We start from the raw sequence: 18,935 nt of genomic DNA, 5'->3' as shown, positions 1-18,935 counted from the left end.
TAGGGACCCTTTGGTTGCAGTGTTTGCGGAAGGGTGGCCGCTCCTGCCGCTGCTTCGTCCTGAACGGAGGCTCTGCGTGCCACTCTCCTTGGTCTCTTTGGGGCCGGGGGGGTTGCACTGCTGCTCTACACTGTACTGGGCAAGGAGCGCTCTGGGATGCTATACTCAGGTGCTGCCACCACATGGGCAGAGCACAAGCTGTAGGATGATAATTTATTAAAACTCAACCTTGGAATAAAAACACACCCCATCACCCTTTGCTATTTTAATCAAGAAATTTATATAACCAATATAACCAAAAAAACACACCCCTAGATACGTACGTTACACATGTAACATACATACATGTGTGCCTAGTACGTATGTAACATTTTGCAGTAGGATTGATGTCGCAGAAAACCAAATGAGCACATTAGAAAAGCATGGCCAGGAATTGGGAGGGTCTGTTGTTGGGTGCCAAGTGCACCTGTGGCTTGCCATGGAATTTCAAGCAAATTCTCACCCTGGCATCTCTGGGGACTTTGGTCTAAAACCCTAGAGCAGTGTTTTCCAAATTGTAGGCTGGGACCCACCAGTGGGTCAAGAACCGATTTCTGGTGGGTTGTGAAAAGTTTCTGAAATACTTAAAAAAACCAAAAACTTGGCAAGCACCTTTGCCCAGTTGGCAAAAGAAAATTTCAGCAGTGGGATGGAGAGATGGCTCTTGTGCCTGGAATGCTTACCTGTGCTGATGAGGTCATCTTCATACCCCCAAATTAAAATGTTGCATTTTCCAATTTTATGTCGTAATCGGCATGTCATAGTATAGATCACACGTGAACCCAGTTTCAGCCTTTTGTCTAGCATGGAAGTCCCTAAGTGTACAACTTGCTCACCTTCATTTTGGTCCAAATTTCAACTTATTGGCACTCATCCAAACCCCAACCTGCTCAGATATTTTATATATATCTGATATAATATTTCACTTCCCACGGGGTTGAAGTGAGTTGGCCCAGAGAAATGAATGGAGAAATTCAGGATTTTATTAGATATGATTCAGCAACAAGTGGTGTGTCTCCCCCCCCCCCCAAACAAGAGGTCACTACTCTTCAAAAACATTTGAAAGTGCCTTCTGTAGGAAAGGAAGAGCTGGCAGGAAACTGAAGGATCAATTTTAGTTAACTGGCCTTTGCTGCAACCTGGGAGAAATTGTGTATGGGGGATTTTGGACTGGGAATCAAAAATGAAGCCAAGACTGATTTGGACTAACTTAAGGTACTACTTTGCAAGGATATCAAACCACTGTCCCTGCCTTAATCCTACTCCCCACAACAGGGGAATGATGAGCTCCATTCACATTTTAGAACTCTAGACATTTAAGTGTTTTGTGTGGAAAAACTTAATGCACACCCACTAGGTATGTCAAAGTATTGGATTTCTTTGCAGCCTCTCATTTCCTAACCTGGGGCATTTGGAAAAAAAATTGCCTGTGTGTTTAATAGTATATTTTTCTGGTATTTTATCTCTCTACAGATCAGGGGTTTGATGTTATGCGAGGAGGGCTGGAAAGGAGTGGGTTGGCCAGTGGCCATCCAATATATGAGCCATGTGTTCTTCAAACAGTATTCCAGATGATCAGTTCCAGGATTCTCAAAGAATAGCAACAGATTTTACATATAGCAGCTTCATGTACACAAACAACTCATCATACGGTTCTTGATCACAGCTCTTTATTCTATTTCTTTAATTGTACAAAACTATTGACCAGTGGTAGAGCTTTAAATTTACAAATGACCTTTTAAACAAGTTGTTGAACTCAACTGTACACTTAAGCATGCAACACACAATTTCTAAATTCTTGCAAAGAAAATTACTTGTTTCTCTTATCACACTGCAGGCAGCATGATTTAAAAAACACAGTGCAATAATATTAATGCTATTTTACATGATATGCAGAAACAGAAGACTTACAGGAATAGAGTTTCCTATATATATATATATATATAATTTATTACGTGAATTCACATTCATATTTTGCCATAACCTCCACCTGTCCCTTACATATATTTTATGCATTGGATTGAACACTGGTCCTGTACAGCTTTAGTACAACAACCCATTTTCATTTAAAAAACATGTAACAGTATAAAAATCCAAGCAATATGTTGAAGTTTAAAAAAAGGAAGAAGAGAATTTTTTAAAATGAGCTAATGGGACTATGTGACATTCAGAAACCAGAGGAAGTGAACAAGTATTCAAGAACAGTGGAAGGCTACACATTCTAAAAAAGTTTTATTTTTATTTTTTTTGCCAAAGTTTAAATCCACTAAACGTACTTCTTGGTTCACATGAGGAGGTTATTTGATTAGAAGTGGTATTTTTCTGAAGATTCCATTGGAAGGTAAATTACTGTCTTTTAATCCTCAGTCATTTCCCCCCCACATCCCACACATACACCTTTTTGTTCAGAAAAAAATGCTTTTTAGATTTTTTTTTAAATCAAAGAAAGCAAAAATGAAGCCAAAATAATCTGTCTGTGATGTTGTGGTTTTATTATGGCTATTTTTGTAGTATCACAAACAAAGCATTGCAGCTTCATTGTACAAAAATATATACTCCAAACTTTGGAGATCTTGTTGGGTCCAGCCATTAATAGTCATTGAAAGAAAACTGATGGATTTTTCTGTAATTCTACCATATCTTTTGGGAAATGTTTGACTGACTTCACATTGGAAATAACGTACTTCCCACAAAGTTTATTAATAGATATGGCACAAACTTGGACAAGATCTTCATGTATGTATACATACAACCCCATAGACCCGTCATCTCTGGGAATTCCATCAAGGCACTGTTACAAAACTCAAGTATCTGATGGCCTTCTCTCAAAAGATGCCCCCAAGCTGAGAATACAGTAGAATAATCATCATAAGAGTACAGCAGTAAAGTTTTCTATTTACAATAGGATAAAAACCCATGAAAAAGAAACAGCCATTAAAGCAGATGACTACCATCAAGGTAGATAAGACAAATGTATTTAAATCTCATTCCATTAACATTGAATTGGCAAGAAGGTTTTTCCCCAAAGGCACAGGAGGGCAGTGAACCGTAAAAATAATTTGATATGTTGTACAGGTTAGCTGTCAGAATGAGCTTTTCATGAAAAAGCATGCTATACATTTACATGGGATAGCTAACAGTTAAAAACTAACCTAATACGTGAAATACAAGAAACACTGCATATTGCCAGAACTATTTACTACTTTACACACAACACTTTTAGTTTCCTTATAGATATTATGTTAATGGTTACATGGCATATTAAATGCTTATAGTGCATTTCTTTTGAACAAACAGCCATAAACATGGCAACATTAAGCAATTTTGAATATATTCTATTTATGTAAAGCAAAAAACCACACAGGTGAGGATGCAAGTGCTCCATTTTAAATACTAAAGAACAGCAAGAAGGTCACTGCCCCAAGAGTTCTACAAACTGTACAATCACAGTTGTTTTTTTAAACTACTATGTGCAGAAAACAGTCAGGCAATCTCAGACAATATAAGGTCATATTCACATGGCTAATTATTGTTTTGGAAGAAATATTTCATAAGCCAGGCCTGGAATCAACCACACCATACAAGTACTCAAGGCAATAAATTCCTTTGTTCTCCTCACATGAAAAAATTCATACAAAGGAACAGAGCAAGAATTTAGGTATAAGCTGTGCTTTTCTGTGTTTGAGAGAGAAGATTGGACTGCTCTGATTTAACTCTATCACAGACAAAAGAGGCAGAAGGACATTTGAAAAGCAACCAAATCCATGCACAGAAATGCACCAGCAAAATATATGAGCAAGCGAACAGAAACAGGATAATGTATATTTGCAGAGAGAGCCAAAGTACATTGAAATAAATTGTTGGTTTTGACCAGAGGAGACTGCAGTCTAAATAGCTAGTTCAAAGCTTACAAATACAAACATAAATAATCTTTTCATGGTATAATCACCTGCTAGTGCTGCTGTCACCAGAGATCTTTTGTATTCATAAGAATGACAGCAGCCAATCCACAGAGCACTTAGATCATGACAGCACAAACTAACCCCTGTCTGCTACAATCATGTTAGACTTCTACTTATGAAGGCTGCTCTTTGGGAAACCACCTCATAACCCGGCATAGAGCAGAAGTTGTTCTGTGAAAAGAATAATATTTTTTTCTTAAGCAGAGGGAAAAGTTTTGGCAAGAAGTCCACAAGGCAAAACAAAAGGGTAAGGACATGTAAATATTAGTACAACATGTCTAACTACAATAAGTTATAATTCTTAGGCAGAGATCTCCCTTTACTTAAGCTAATTTGTATAAATAAAGTAGTTAAGCAGCCTCGTAAAGTCATGTAGATCCTAATCTTCACCAACTGTGTACTAGTGAGAGGGTTTATGGGCAGTATAAAATCTCATAGGGTTCCAACCCTAACCCTAGAACGCATGGAAAGTTCTCTGCTCCTCCTCCTCACAGCAGCCCCCCCCCCCCACTGAAAATTAAATCCTGGAGGTTAGAGGACCTGCTGCCAGAGGAAAATGGGGGGGGGGGGGGTGTTAGCAAAAATCATCCCCCATCCCGCTCAGCTGGAAATGCCTCTGGTTCATGCAAAATGAGATGGATACAACTCACAGAAAAAGAATTTGAGTGTTCTGCTGTCGCCATGCATCTACAGGTCAAGAACAGCTGAATAGGATCTCTGGGTGTTTAATTTTTAAGAAATTCAATCTAATTTAAAGAATGTGCGTTTTCATTTAAAAATCTATATTTTAGTTGCTATTCAGTGCAGGCTAGTTTGCTAGTATTTTGGCCCCCTCAATGCAGTTGTAGCTAAACAGGCAAAAAGTGGCAGAATAACAGGCTCTGGGATATTGTTAAAAAAATGTAAGCGGTTGTTCAAGTCTGTGTATTATGGCATAACTCTCTTCAAACACAGTTAACATTCAAATGATCAAAACCAGCCTGAAAAGTCCACCGCTTATAACAGAACAAAGAAATAGTGTCTGATATTTGCACTCTAGGGGTATTATCCCTGTACAATCCCTACAGAAAGTCCTAACAACTAGCAGAGTTTATTTGCCCTCCCCACCCAAACAGCTTCCCCTTACCCTTCAACACAAAAGTTTCTGAAGCTGCTCAGAACATAAAAAGCAGCTTGCAATTTATCATGAGAATTCTATTTGGAAGAAATGGATTAAAATACTGCTGGACACACAGAATTATCTGTACGCTTTTCAGGATTGTGGTCTTGGTATTTCTTCTCAACTTACTATTGCTATCAAGGGATCTCCATTTTCATAAACTAAGGAGAACCACGGCTAAAGTAACAATCACTGAAATGTACAGAGCTCGTGAAATGTTGACGGACTATATAGCATAACATCTTCTAAGCCTAATGATCATCATCACTCTAAGCCAATGATGAGCCGTTGAGCCATTCCTCAAAGCCTACATTACAGATGTGATTTCTCAGTGGATTAAGTTCCCATTAAACTTCAAATAAGTCTTGGGTTAGCATTCACTTTTCTAACATGACCAATGGGGATATGGTTACAATGAAAGCAATGTTTCTGAATTCCCAGCCCGACATATTATGTACTGGTATTTATCACTACGGTCTATGACATATTGGAATATACAAGGCATCTGAAAGATGTACTGGCACATAAGCACTGTCCATGTAATTAGGCTAGGACGGAATATAACAGACACTGCTCCATGTGATTGCAAAGGACTACAGCTCTTCTCTTTTCCAATAATATTGCATTATTTGAAGCCAAATCAAGCTTAAAATATGGTCCCACGAAGAATATAATCATTCAGTTCATACATTCTTCTGTCCAAGCATTCTATTTAAACCAATAGTTGATGAAAAGTTGCAGGAGAATCATCAGCAAAATGAAGACATAGTGCTTGAACTGAAATAAATTATTATCTTGAGTCAGCGAGTTAGAAGTCATTCGAGTTCGTAGAGCCACAATGTCCCTACAAAACATAACAAATGAAAAAGGTGAAGTTACAGGTTGCTAATTCTGATGTCAGTACTACAGAAGTTTCAATAACATCACATGCTGAATACATAAGCTGTTAGATCAAGATTTATTTTTTTTTACTTACTGGAGAAATTACACTAGTTTGATACAAAAGCAATGACTTCCACCAGTAAGATATTGTGGGAGCTTCATAGCTGAACCACCAAGTTGCAGGCATAGGAAACAGAATGTGTGCCCATTCACTTCAAGTTGGGAACTGGCACCAATAAGTGGGTCTCAACTCCTACAGTAACATAATATGGAATTTCTGCTCCCAGGTGTCTTTAGGAAAGTACAATTCATACCATTTGGCTATTTTGGGCGGGAGTGAAGCAAAGAGAAATGATGGAATACTGAAGAACTCGCAAAAGAAAAAGGACAAGTGACTCTTTCCAGTAGTGTTGCCATAAAGCCCCCATTCATTTTAAGAGGCCAGGAAAAAACAGTGGATTCTGTATTTTTTTTTAGAAGACGAAGTAGACTCAAATGTTTTTTTTAAACCTTGGTGAACTTTAATTACTCTAATTAGTCAATCAACTAAAGTGTTGGATAAATGGCATGCCTGTTTGTTGAGCAGTTGTTGTTTTTAGACGTCTATGGTTTAGATATGTTGTAACCAGGAAAAGTTAACTATAGTGTTTTCTTCCAGTGGCAGCTTTAGTTATTGCCAACTAACTTTCTAGAATATCTCAAAAAAATATCAATTATAAGATACACTTTTAAAACCCCTTACTTCTGTTTTATTTTGTGACTAGGTAAATACACTCACATCTATTATAAATCACAGACACATCCATTAGGGAAGAAACCTAATTACATATTAAGTTGCCTCAATCTTCTGCATTAATATGAAAATTAATGCTTATCTATAGGTATGAATGTTATCAACCTTTATAAAAATGCTAACTCCATCACAATGAAATATTGTATAGAAATTTCACTCAATAACCTCTTCTACTACAAAGGAAGATATGTGGCTTAAGTATTTACATACCACAGAGTTAAGTTTATGTTAAGCTATTTAGGTTCTTGGAGAACAGTTGTCTAAAAGTGCTATATCAGGTAGAAACAAAGATTTTTCTAGCTGGTCTTTGTAACTTAAGAAAAAATGTAAGTGCACCTCCCAGACATGACAAAGGCAATTCTCCTAACAGACTTTGCACCCAGAGACAAGCACAGGACAGGAAAACCAGGAGAATCACACAATCAAAGCAAGCATTTACTCCCTGTAACATGGACTCTAGGAAGTAAACAGGAAGTAGATGCTCATACATTAGCAATGGCTCATGAGTCAGTAAGGAATCCTCAAGTATGAGTGACATTTTGATTTTAAGCACCCATGCTTTAAAAAGAAAGTAACTGAAAAACCTATACCTTCGAATGTCTTCCTGTGTCTCCCTTATAGATTCAATGGCACTTTGCAATTCACCAAGGTCAAGCATCTTCTTTCGGATTCTTGTATTATGTTTGAGTTGTGCTTCAGAAATAATTCAAATGTAAAATAGGTTAAGTTTTTAAAACAAACCAAAAGGCAAATTTTTGTAGTTCATCAAATAAGACCAGATAATTTTAAACTGTGTTCTTGTTATGCCAGGGCAAAAAAGTTTTATCCAATCCTAACTTCCCTCCCCCAACACCACCTTCATCCAAAGGAGAAGAAAAAAGGTAGATGTGTCTGTTGCATTTGTATTACATGTAACTGAAAAGAGAAACAGATGTCATAAAAAAAAACTTACCTTCACTCCCCGAGGAGTCCTGATTATCAGGTTCTGGCGAGGAGAAGCCACACTCCCCTTTCTTTGACTTTGCAGACCTCTTTATTTTTGCAACATTAACCTGTAATTCACAAACTCATAACACTTATCTGCACAAAACCAAGATGGATAAGAGACATGCCATGGCACACTAGCTGCTCATTAGATATAAACATTTCTTTCTTTTCCAATTCAGGGAATGGGGAGAGAGAAACTGGTGTATCACCAAGTAAGGAGGGAGGTGGCATTTGGAATGTCACCTCAATACTGTGTGATCCTAGGCTGGCAGGGGGTGATTTATAGAAGAAAAATGGCTGAGGTGTGATCAGGATATATGGACAGAGGGGAGCAAATAGAGAAGTAGTATCGCCTCTCAAAATACAACAGCCCAGAGTCCTCCACTGCAATAGATACTAGATAAAACATAATACATTCTTTGTTTAGGAATTCCTTAGTTTATCTTTGCTGTTTTATGCTGCTACTATTTATTTAATCACTTTAACTTATTGCAGTTATTTAACTTTATGTATTTATGTTTTTATTATGCTGTAAGCCTCCTCAAACACCTCACATTTGTGGGGGGGATGTGTGTGTGTATTTTAGATATACAGATGCAAATAATTTTGTGTGGTGTGTGCATGGACACATGTAGGCATACAAGAATGAATGAGAACCTGCTTTCTTGTTTGAAATGCCACAAGAAAATTGGCAACCTGAGGGGTAAGGAGTGAGGGATTTACAAAGTTGAGATTTTATTTTTATACATTAATTTCTTTTTAAAGGAAGAAAACACAGTTAATTTAGCTACCTTAATTCTGTTTCATTTCCTTAATGTCAGAGGAAAGGCTGCCAATAATACCTCAATCACCAAGGTAACTGACCCAGAATACGCAATTTTTTAAAAAAGATTTAGATCTTAAAAGTAAATCTGAAGTTCTTTCCATCCCACAACATACAGTACTTGACCAAACTGCCACCCCATAGGAGCATACCATTGGTGTCCGATGTCTGACTTTTGTTTGGATGGCACCATCTTTTTCAAACTGTATCACATCGTTCAGTGGATCCCATGGCCTTGTGCTATGAACAACAGAGGATGGACACAACACAGATTGGACAATTGAAAGAAGAGCAGCACCATTTCGAACTTTATCCCCATAAAAATAGTTATAAACCATTCACAATGGAAAGTTTTAGCATGTCATAGAATAAAACATGATCATATTTCTGTATCTCTTCACTGCAGTTTTGAGAATCTCTTGATCTACATTCAGGACCTTGTGGGCCATAAGCCCATACCCACACAGGGGTCTGTGCTGCTGCCACATGAGTCCAGTAGTCTAGAATTGCCCATTATAAAAAACAGTAATGTAGAACTCTACATTGAAACAAAGAAAGGTGTTGGACTATCAACTTGTTCTGAATGGGGTCGTGCTCCCTCTGAGGGGCTCACCATTTCTCCTTGTGGTGGCAGTGGCCAGGGGAGCTTTTGCCTGAGTTTGGCTGGTGCACCAACTGCAGCCATAGCCAGATCACTCAGAACTAAAAGTACAAAGTGCCCTGGTGACATCAGGAATTGACTACTGCTACATACTCTGCATGCTGCTGCCCTCAAAGACGTTCAGAAACTTTAATTAGCAAAGAACATGACAGCCAACATGGTCACGGGGGCTCAGCAGTTCAGCTCCATCGGACTACTACTCCAGGAGCTACACTGGCTGCCAGTTCATTTCTGGGCACAGTTTAAGATGCTGGTTTTGACCCTTAATGGCTTGAGGCCAGGGACCATAACTCACATGACAGCCAAAGCCTGCTCCCCAAATGCTGTAGTAATGTAAGGGGCCACAAGTGCAAGCCCAAGTGGACAATGGGGCAGGGAGTTCATGAGCCAGCTGCTTGTGGGAAGAACCACAATTACGATTGTCTGAAAGGACTGTGATTCACACTCAGTTTGCATAAATGGAGTGTCAGAAGAATCATCCAGCACTACTCCTGAGCAAAATACGGAGAGCATAAATCCAGAGTTTGTCTGCACGAAGTATTTCCTTCAGCATTTTGGTGCCAGACTAAGCACTGACACATGGCTCCCTCACAAAGCAGTAAGTGCAGTGTGGGGGAAAATCTCAGGCCCTTTTTGCTCTTGAGGTATGGAAATTGAGTCTGTAACACTGGACTTCCCCCATCTGCAATATGTGCAACGCAATTAAAGGGAAGAGCACTGCACACTGAACCAGAGTTGGACTGTGGACAGAAGGGACGTGACAAGCAGTTTTTAAATAGTTTAAAACGGCATCGTGGACAGAAAAGGAAAACAGTGCTCCATGACTCACTCTGCATATCTGTAGTGCCATTCTCCTGTGATGGCATCGGGATCAAATAGTTTGCATACCCACTCCTCATCCCGGGCTTTCCTTTCTTTGGCAGCCTTTCTCTGAGCTTCCTCCAGGATACATTTCTCCTGAGTTGCTTCTGTTTGGTCTTTGTTGTTTATAGCTCGGGTCACGTGTTGCCAAAGTCTAGCAGATAAGAGCGAAAAGGTGATAAAGTCAAAAACCGATCAAAAGATTTGTAATATCCGTTTCTGCTGCATCACTGCAATGAGGGAGGCTGACTAATCTTAGAAATATACAATTTTACATTCAAGTCATTTCCTTTTATTACCCTGTATTCCAAATTTTCTCTTCAGGTTAATGGGGAAAGTTGTTCACATTCCTTCATTATTTTACCAGGCTAGATTTTAAGACATGTTTTCCATTCTCCCCAACGTTCTTCTTCAGACATTAGCTTAGATCAGTGTTTCTCAAACTGTGGGTAGGGACCCACTAGGTGGGTCACAAGCCAATTTCTCCATTCATTTCAATATTTTTAATATGTTAGATTTGATGCTACCATGGTATGTGACTTCATTTGGGGAAATGTTACAGATCTGTACTTTTGACAGGCTACTATGTATATTTTTTTAACAATGCTAGTCAATTGGGTTTACTCCTATGTAAGTGTGTATAGAATTGCAGTCTAGGTTTGTTAAAAAATTTTCCTGCATGATGTCACTTTCAGCCATGACATCATTTCCAGTGGGTCCTGACAGACTGTCATTCTACATAAGAACAGCCCCACTGGATCAGGCCATAGGCCCATCTAGTCCAGCTTCCTGTATCTCACAGCGGCCCACCAAATGCCCCAGGGAGCACACCAGATAACAAGAGACCTCATCCTGGTGCCCTCCCTTGCATCTGGCATTCTGACATAGCCCATTTCTAAAATCAGGAGGTTGCACATACACATCATGGCTTGTAACCCATAATGGATTTTTCCTTCAGAAATTTGTCCAGAAAAAGTGGGTCCCAGTGCTAAAAGGTTGGAGAACCACTGGCTTAGATCATTCTCGCTTCTGTCCCCCTCTATCTACTGCATAGAAAAACAGAAGTATCATGTAAAACTTACTTCTCCGACTCAAAGTCACCTTGCTCCTCAAACCTCACTGTGTATCTTCTTAATCTGTGCTGTCTGATTTCAGGTGTTGGATTCCAGAATGTCTCCACAACATCTGTCTTCTTGTCCCTAATAATAACTTCACTGTCCTGCACATTTAACATATTAGTTTACTTTAGATGTCAAAGAATAAGTATTTAACAAAGTCAACAAAGCTTCTGTTATAATTTTATTTTCAGAGGATGTTACAAAAACACAGCTATTGCAAAACACAGCACCCCCATGACAGAGGAGCACTCTCCTGTCCCCCTCTAATCATGTGATCTCATGACACCTTGCTGTGCGGTTACCTTTACTTCCCCTTTCATGCTTTACAACTATTTGCCTCACTTTATACAATGCTTTGTAGACCGGGAAAGGATAAGGAAGCTGGGAATGTTCCCGTGCTTTCTATGTAGTCAGAGAGGCACATGCATGAATCTGTCACATCTGGAGATGGTATTTTGGTTGAGTACCTGAAAATTTATTGTGGAATATTTGATTTGAACATGAACTTCAAAGAATGATCAAGGGGAGGGGGAGAAGCAGTCATGGTTAAATAGCATTTTGTGCAAGTAATTCACTTATATACATGCACAAATAAAAATATATATCCAACAATAGATGTACACTTGAATATAAATTCTACTCACCCAGTGGCCTTCCAAAGTAGCTAGAACTTCTTTGCCCAGTTTAATTTTTCCCACTATTTGATTAACACTGTCATTGTTGCCCAAAAATGGCTATTAAAGATAAGAGATTAAGTGTTTGAGAAAGCTGAGACCTTTATAAGAATACTAGAAGTTGCAACAAAATTTCTGGCACGTCATCCTACATCACTTTAAAATACACCTGTCAGAGTTATATCAATGTACTTTGACCGTTAGTAAGCAATGGAAAAGGCATTGGACAAAAAAGTAATTTCTTACTTGGCAGAGAATTAGTTTTTGAACTAGACCTTAGAAAGTCAATCCCCAGTCTGAAGCAATCCTATCTTTTTACTATTTTTCTTAAAATGATTCAATGGTTTCATCCAGTATTTTAAAGATGAGTTAGATCAATAAAAGTGTCTCACTTGCTCTGTGAAATCAACAGAATCAAACAATTCTGCAGAATGCACAGTTTAATTTGCAGTGAACAGTCAAGCCTTCATATGTTGAATATTCTTTAATAAAATACTATACCAGTTTTTAAAAAAATATGTTCAACCAACATTATTAAACATCTTTTGCCTAATCATACAAGCTTTGGCCTTTTGAACTTTTACATAGCTACCCATTAAGCATTAAAACCTGTGGCTCCAACACATGCACAACTAACCTTTAGCTTGAACTCCAGTGCCGCACTGTAGCCTGTTTTCTCACACGCGATGCTGACTGTTCCCCCAAGCTCCAAAGTCATTGTGCCATATAAAATTCCTGTAAGGTAAACAGACCTAGTTTTATTTCTAGGTTTATGTTATGAATTTGTTATTGGATATTTAATTCCTACACATAATTGAAACACTACATACTGGTGTCTAGGCCTCTGCCAATTTACAAGAAAATTATAATTAAATTTTCTTTAGTGGCTGAATGCACCAATATGTTGTAAGGCCTCTTGTCAATCATTCAAGTAGGTTTCAAGCAAATGAGTTATTCTGAATGAAACTAGAGAATGGGGGGGGGGGGAGTAAACCAGAAGCCCTAAGCACAAGATAAAATCCTACAAAAACAAGTTTAAAGAGATCTAACCCCCAGCTTTCTTTAGGTAACTGATCACACAGCAATGAGTTTGCTGAAGCAGCAGAAAAGAAGAAGAGCAGCAGAAAAGAAACCTTCTGTAAATTGCTTCCTACCTTAAAACTTAAAAAAAAAAAACTTTCATATACTGAAAAGCCCTCTTAATGTTCTGTCTACGGGCAGATGTACCAAAACTTTCAAATTATAGCCTAACCCTAAGCCTCTTAGAGATGGCAAGAAGTATTTGTGCTGACCTGTGGTGGTCAGAATTAAGCTTTTGATGTGGGCATATTTTAAAAGTTCACGCAAGCCCATACCTCCTACCAAGTCAATCTTACAGGAACTCATCTGAAGGAATAAAGTGGCCTTCATGAAACACAGTTATATATTTGCTAAAGGGTTTTTGCAGATGCACCTCCCATTTGAATGATTAGAGGCCACTTCCATATACTTGTTTTACAGGAAGCTAGTTCTAGTTTCTAAACTGAAAAAACCCAATACCTTTACAATGTGCATATGGCATGGTCATTACATATTCCTCTCCTCTGTTAAGGAACATTAGCCGACCTTCACCATCTAGAATGGCAGATAATGAATTTCCTAAAAGACCAAAATAAAAAAGCACAACACAACAAAACAGGTCAGTTAAGGAAAGCATGTTCCAAGAAGAAACAGAATATTTACCGGATCATCATCTCTTTGTAGCAAGTCCTATAAAGTGCAGAATTAACATAAATGTGCTTCATTTGAAGTGGAAAGCACCTTCAATTCATTTTCACTGATATATGCATCAAATTTTGATTTTTAGATCCTATACCTCATAAATTGATCCTAAGAACAATGCACACAAGTTCATTTTTAAAATCTACAGGGCATCTCAAAAAGCGTACACACGTTTTAATGACCTCCAATTCATACATACTTCATTGCAGATGACCTGCAGCACTCTAAGGAAAGCTGTTTATGAGATGTGTGGAACCAGCCCAGCACACGCTGATGGAGGTCTGCACTTCCCTTAGAGCCCAATCCTATGCGTGTCTACTTAGACCCATGATAATCAATGGGGCTTACTCCCAGTAAGGTCTGGATAGGATTGGGCTGTTAGTCAACTGTGTCAGTGGTGTAGACGCTAATGAAAAACATTTCAAGCATGGTCTGACTAACTAGGTCAAGCAACTGCTTCTGTGTACACCATATGCAGTATATGTGTGAATTATAGTATAATAAATTTTACACTATAAAGCACGTGTGGATTATCTTCAGATGCCCCATACATCCCTCCTTTCCTCTCCTAACACGGTGGCACCCAAGGTAGACAGACATTAAAAGAATAAAATGAAATCTGTGAAGAGCTTACCATAAAATTTGGATTTGGCCAATATATTACCACTAAGGCAAAATCCATCTTTTCTATTGCTTACATAGAAGGCAGATATTGGAGGATGATGAGACACCTATTGAAAGCAACAAAGTTCAATATAAAGGGAATGACCTGTTGTAAGAGACAGTGAAAGCAAAAGAATGCAGAAGCATAATAATCTGGTTTTAACACACTGAATTAGTGGTTCAAAGTAAGCTGTTACAACCAGAATTTGGAACTGAAAATCTTGTGCGTAACAGGGTTATTATTATTATTATTATTTATTATTTGATTAATTTATACCCCACCTTTTTGCCCAACGGGCACACAAGGCAGCTTACAATTTAAAAGTACAACATGAAAAACAATTAAAAACAATTTACAATAATTAAAAAATCTAAAAACAAACAAACCCCGTGGTTGTACCTGGTAAGAGACTAGAAACGCCTTTTGAGAGGAATTCCAGTGCAGAAGTTACGGCATTGTGTTTTGGCATAGGATACCTAGGTTCAAATGCTGCTTGTCATCTAATGCAGTGGTTTACAAACTGGTGGGTCGCAATCCACCACCCTGAGCACAACCGCCCCTTTCCCCTGAAAGGGAAGGGCAGGGGGAAAGCAGCAACATGATCCCCAGGATCATGCCATTGGGGGGGAAGGGGGGCGGTTGTTTTTAAATTTATATACCTGCTGCTGGGGTCTGGGTCCAGGGGGTATGGGGAGCCCAGCGGAGCCCTCTGCAGGGCTTGTAGAATCTAAAAAACAACTGTAACCCACTTCCAGTTTCGCTGTCGTAACCTGGAAGTGGGTAGTAGTATTTTTTTCCATTCTACAAGCCGTAGGGAGCCCTGCAGAGGGCTCCGCAGGACTCCCCTCATTCCCCCGGACCCAGGTAGCAGGTTCGTGAAGTTAAAAACAGCCCCCCTCCCCCTGTAGCAGCACGATTCTGGGGATCACGTCACTGCTTTCAACCCCACCCCAATTCAGTTTGAGAATCAGTGATCTAACAACTTTGGTTAAGCCACTTTCTCAGGTCTTTTTCACAAGTTGTAGGAAGCAGAAAAAGAAAATACAAGAAACTGAGTGATACACCAGCGTTTTAACATAAAAAGTAATGTAGAGACTTAGAGTTAAAGTCTCTCACGTGCAGCTAGGAGCTCCCTGTTGCAGAGACAAGTTAGTTATCTAAGTGGGATCATTTACATATGATGCATCTTATAAGATGTACTTGTGAGTTAGTCCCATTCCACATCTGTGGGACTTAGGTGTTCCATTTTAGATGCAGCAGTGCCATATGGATGATTTGCTAACTTTCCTATGCATGCAATTGGCTCACGCATTACACGAGGCTAACATTTCAGAGTCAGTGTGTAAAGCAAAAATAGCATATACTCAAAATTACCTTGAAAATTCCTTGTATTCCTGAAAATACGCACTGATACTAAGCCCTACGAGTCTGGGAATCAAGACTGACTGAGGGAACAGCAACTTCATTCTCTGATCTCAGGTTCACTCTGGGGCATGTATTCAGTGAGTAGAATCATGTGCACTATTTAAATTGTTTTTCTTCATTTTGTTTTCTGAGCACATGTAGTTGAAGTATACGTTTTAATCTGCAATTTGCAGATTTCCATTTGGAATGGAAATATTTTGGTCCTACCTGGAGTTTCTGTACTAAAGGGAAATCTCATCTCCACTATGGGTAGAAAGGGTGCAATTCTTGAACAAACTTAGACCATTCTCAGTAAATACCCTTTTGAGGTTTCCTACAACATAGGAGAGCACCAAGACTAGATGATAACTTACTAGAATCCATCTGAAGCCACTAGGACAGGGAGCGGGAGGTAAAAAATAAGAACAGTCTCCATAACTGGAAATGCTACGACATTGCCTCTGATCATCTTGATTTGATGACCTTGTTCAGCCTTTACATGTGTTTTTTGCCAAGCCCACAGGTATACACATTTGATCCCTGTTGCATATATGCAACATTGGGCAGAAATGGTTTAAACAGCATTGTTCAAATAAAAAGACTTCTTTGGCAATACCTGTTCAGCAATATAAAAAGTCTTGCTATTTGTTTTTGGATGAATCCACATGCAACGGAAGGTCTCACCCAGTATAGGATTGTAGGGCTTTTTCAGTCCCTGGAAGGTGACAGAATATTAAACATACAGAAAATATATTCCAGTTTCCAAAAGCAAGGATTCTATGCAAAAATATTCCCAAGGAATCTGCAATGAAAGGCTTACAATGACATTCTCTATAAGAAATTTCATCTTTTGTTTCAAGAAGTAACCAAACAGTGTTCTTGTTGAACAAAGTGCTATCATGAGAAGTGTGCAGACTGTGTGCTTATTTAAAAGGTTCTAAGACTGTTACCTTTGGCTTTTTGTAGAATCCTGACAAATACCATTTCACAACTTGTTTCAAACGATTGTAAGCATTCTCTTCAATGGCAGCTCTAGAAAAAAAGATTCACCAGATTTGTCATATAAATTTATAAAAAGGAAAAAGATGTAAGCTTACTCTTTGTTTTAATCAACATAAAATGTCACATATGATTTGAACATCCATTCAGTTTTTGGACACATTGTAGGAAAATGCATAGGAAACCTAAGCAATAGTAAGCTTAATCCCTGTAAAATCCCTGTAAAATCCCTGTAAAAGAGCCATTGTTCATCCTCGGCGATTTCAATGCTAGAGTTGGTGCTGATAACAGTTCATGGCCCACTTGCTTAGGTCAGTTTGGCACTGGGAGGATGAACGAAAATGGCCAACGCCTGCTAGAGTTTTGCTGTCATCACGGTCTCTGTGTCAGCAACACGTTCTTCAACACAAAGCCCCAACATAGAGTCTCTTGGAGACATCCAAGATCAAAGCACTGGCACCAGCTCGACCTGATCCTCACCAGACGCTCCAGCCTTCCCAGCATCAAGATCACACGCAGTTATCATGGTGCTGCCTGCGACACTGACCACTCCCTGGTGTGCAGCAGAGTGAAACTGCAAACAAAGCGACTGTATCACACGAAAAAGGAAGGAAGACCTCGCATTGATACCAGCAAGACCCGGGATCAGAGAAAAGTGGAGGAATTTGCACAAGCGCTTGAGGAATCTCTTCCAGGCCCGGCCGACGCAAACGCATCCAACAGATGGGAACATTTCAAGAATACCGTTTACAACACCGCCTTGTCCATATTCGGCAAAAAGACCAACAAGGCGGCAGACTGGTTTGAAGCCCACTCTGAGGAGTTGACACCAGTCATTGAGGAAAAGAGGAGAGCTCAAGCAGCATACAAGGCCTGTCCCAGTGAGCGCAACCTGCAGGTCCTCCGAACTGCTCGCAGCAAAGTCCAACAGACTGCCAGGAGATGTGCTAACGACTACTGGCTCCAGCTCTGTTCCGAGATACAGATAGCAGCTGACACTGGCAACATCAAGGGGATGTATGACGGTATCAAGCAGGCCCTAGGTCCAACACAGAAGAAAATTGCCCCTCTGAAGTCTGCCACAGGCGAGGTCATCCAGGATCGGGCGCAGCAGATGGAACGCTGGGTGCAGCACTACTCTGAGCTATATTCCAGAGAAAATGTAGTCACTGAAGAAGCACTGAACAACATTGAGTGCCTGCCTGTGCTGGAAGAGCTTGACAGTGAACCAACCTTAGAAGAACTTCACGTGGCCCTAGACTCCCTTGCCTTTGGCAAGGCACCTGGAAAAGACAGCATCCCTGCTGAAGTCCTAAAATGCTGCAAAGAGATCATCGTCACTGAGCTGCATGAAATCCTCTGTCTCTGCTGGAGAGAAGGTGGAGTACCTCAAGACATGAGGAATGCAAACATCATCACGCTGTACAAGAACAAAGGTGACAGGGGTGACTGCAACAACTACCGCGGCATCTCTCTCCTTAGCGTTGTAGGAAAGCTGTTTGCCCGAGTTGTACTAAAGAGGCTCCAGGTACTTGCAGAGAGCGTCTATCCAGAATCGCAGTGTGGATTCCGAGCCAACAGGTCCACCACTGATATGGTATTCTCCCTTAGACAACTGCAGGAGAAATGCAGGGAACAACGACAGCCACTCTTTATAGCCTTCATAGATCTCACAAAGGCTTTCGACCTGGTCAGCAGAGACGGCCTCTTCAAGATTCTCCCCAAGATTGGATGTCCACCCAGGCTCCTCAGCATCATCAGATCTTTCCACAAGGACATGAAGGGCACTGTTGTCTTCGATGGCTCCACATCAGACCCTTTTGACATCCGAAGCGGAGTGAAGCAGGGCTGTGTTCTTGCACCAACCTTGTTTGGGATTTTCTTCGCTGTCCTGCTGAAGCAGGCCTTTGGAACTGCAACAGAAGGCATCTATCTCCGGACCAGATCAGACGGAAAGCTCTTCAACCTCTCCAGACTGAGAGCAAAATCCAAAGTCCAGCTGAAATGTCTGCGTGACTTCCTCTTTGCCGACGATGCAGCTGTCACTACCCACTCTGCCAAAGATCTCCAGCAGCTCATGGATCGTTTTAGCAAGGCCTGCCAAGATTTTGGACTGACAATCAGCCTGAAGAAAACACAGGTCATGGT

At 39.9% G+C, this 18,935-nt stretch overlaps 1 protein-coding gene across 7 annotated transcripts in view; it reads right to left on the bottom strand.

The window, feature by feature from the left end:
• Positions 1-1,692: 1,692 nt before the first annotated feature.
• Positions 1,693-18,935, bottom strand: part of LOC136656847 (oxysterol-binding protein-related protein 8-like) — an 83,437-nt gene continuing 66,194 nt past the window's right edge. For all 7 annotated transcript variants that reach the window (XM_066633219.1, XM_066633218.1, XM_066633215.1 and 4 more), the window contains 12 exons: positions 16,739-16,820; positions 16,405-16,503; positions 14,355-14,451; positions 13,499-13,597; positions 12,597-12,694; positions 11,930-12,019; positions 11,250-11,386; positions 10,136-10,321; positions 8,798-8,885; positions 7,788-7,887; positions 7,426-7,528; positions 1,693-6,004 (listed from right to left, as the gene is read on the bottom strand). In XM_066633219.1, the coding sequence (XP_066489316.1) occupies positions 5,869-6,004; positions 7,426-7,528; positions 7,788-7,887; positions 8,798-8,885; positions 10,136-10,321; positions 11,250-11,386; positions 11,930-12,019; positions 12,597-12,694; positions 13,499-13,597; positions 14,355-14,451; positions 16,405-16,503; positions 16,739-16,820 (1,315 nt within the window). In that variant the 3' untranslated portion in view covers positions 1,693-5,868. The remainder of the gene's footprint in view (positions 6,005-7,425; positions 7,529-7,787; positions 7,888-8,797; positions 8,886-10,135; positions 10,322-11,249; positions 11,387-11,929; positions 12,020-12,596; positions 12,695-13,498; positions 13,598-14,354; positions 14,452-16,404; positions 16,504-16,738; positions 16,821-18,935) is intronic.

Source organism: Tiliqua scincoides, chromosome 7 (genome assembly GCF_035046505.1).
Source record: "Tiliqua scincoides isolate rTilSci1 chromosome 7, rTilSci1.hap2, whole genome shotgun sequence".
NCBI classification, from domain to species: domain Eukaryota; kingdom Metazoa; phylum Chordata; class Lepidosauria; order Squamata; family Scincidae; genus Tiliqua; species Tiliqua scincoides.
This window is presented reverse-complemented; position numbering and strand designations above follow the sequence as displayed.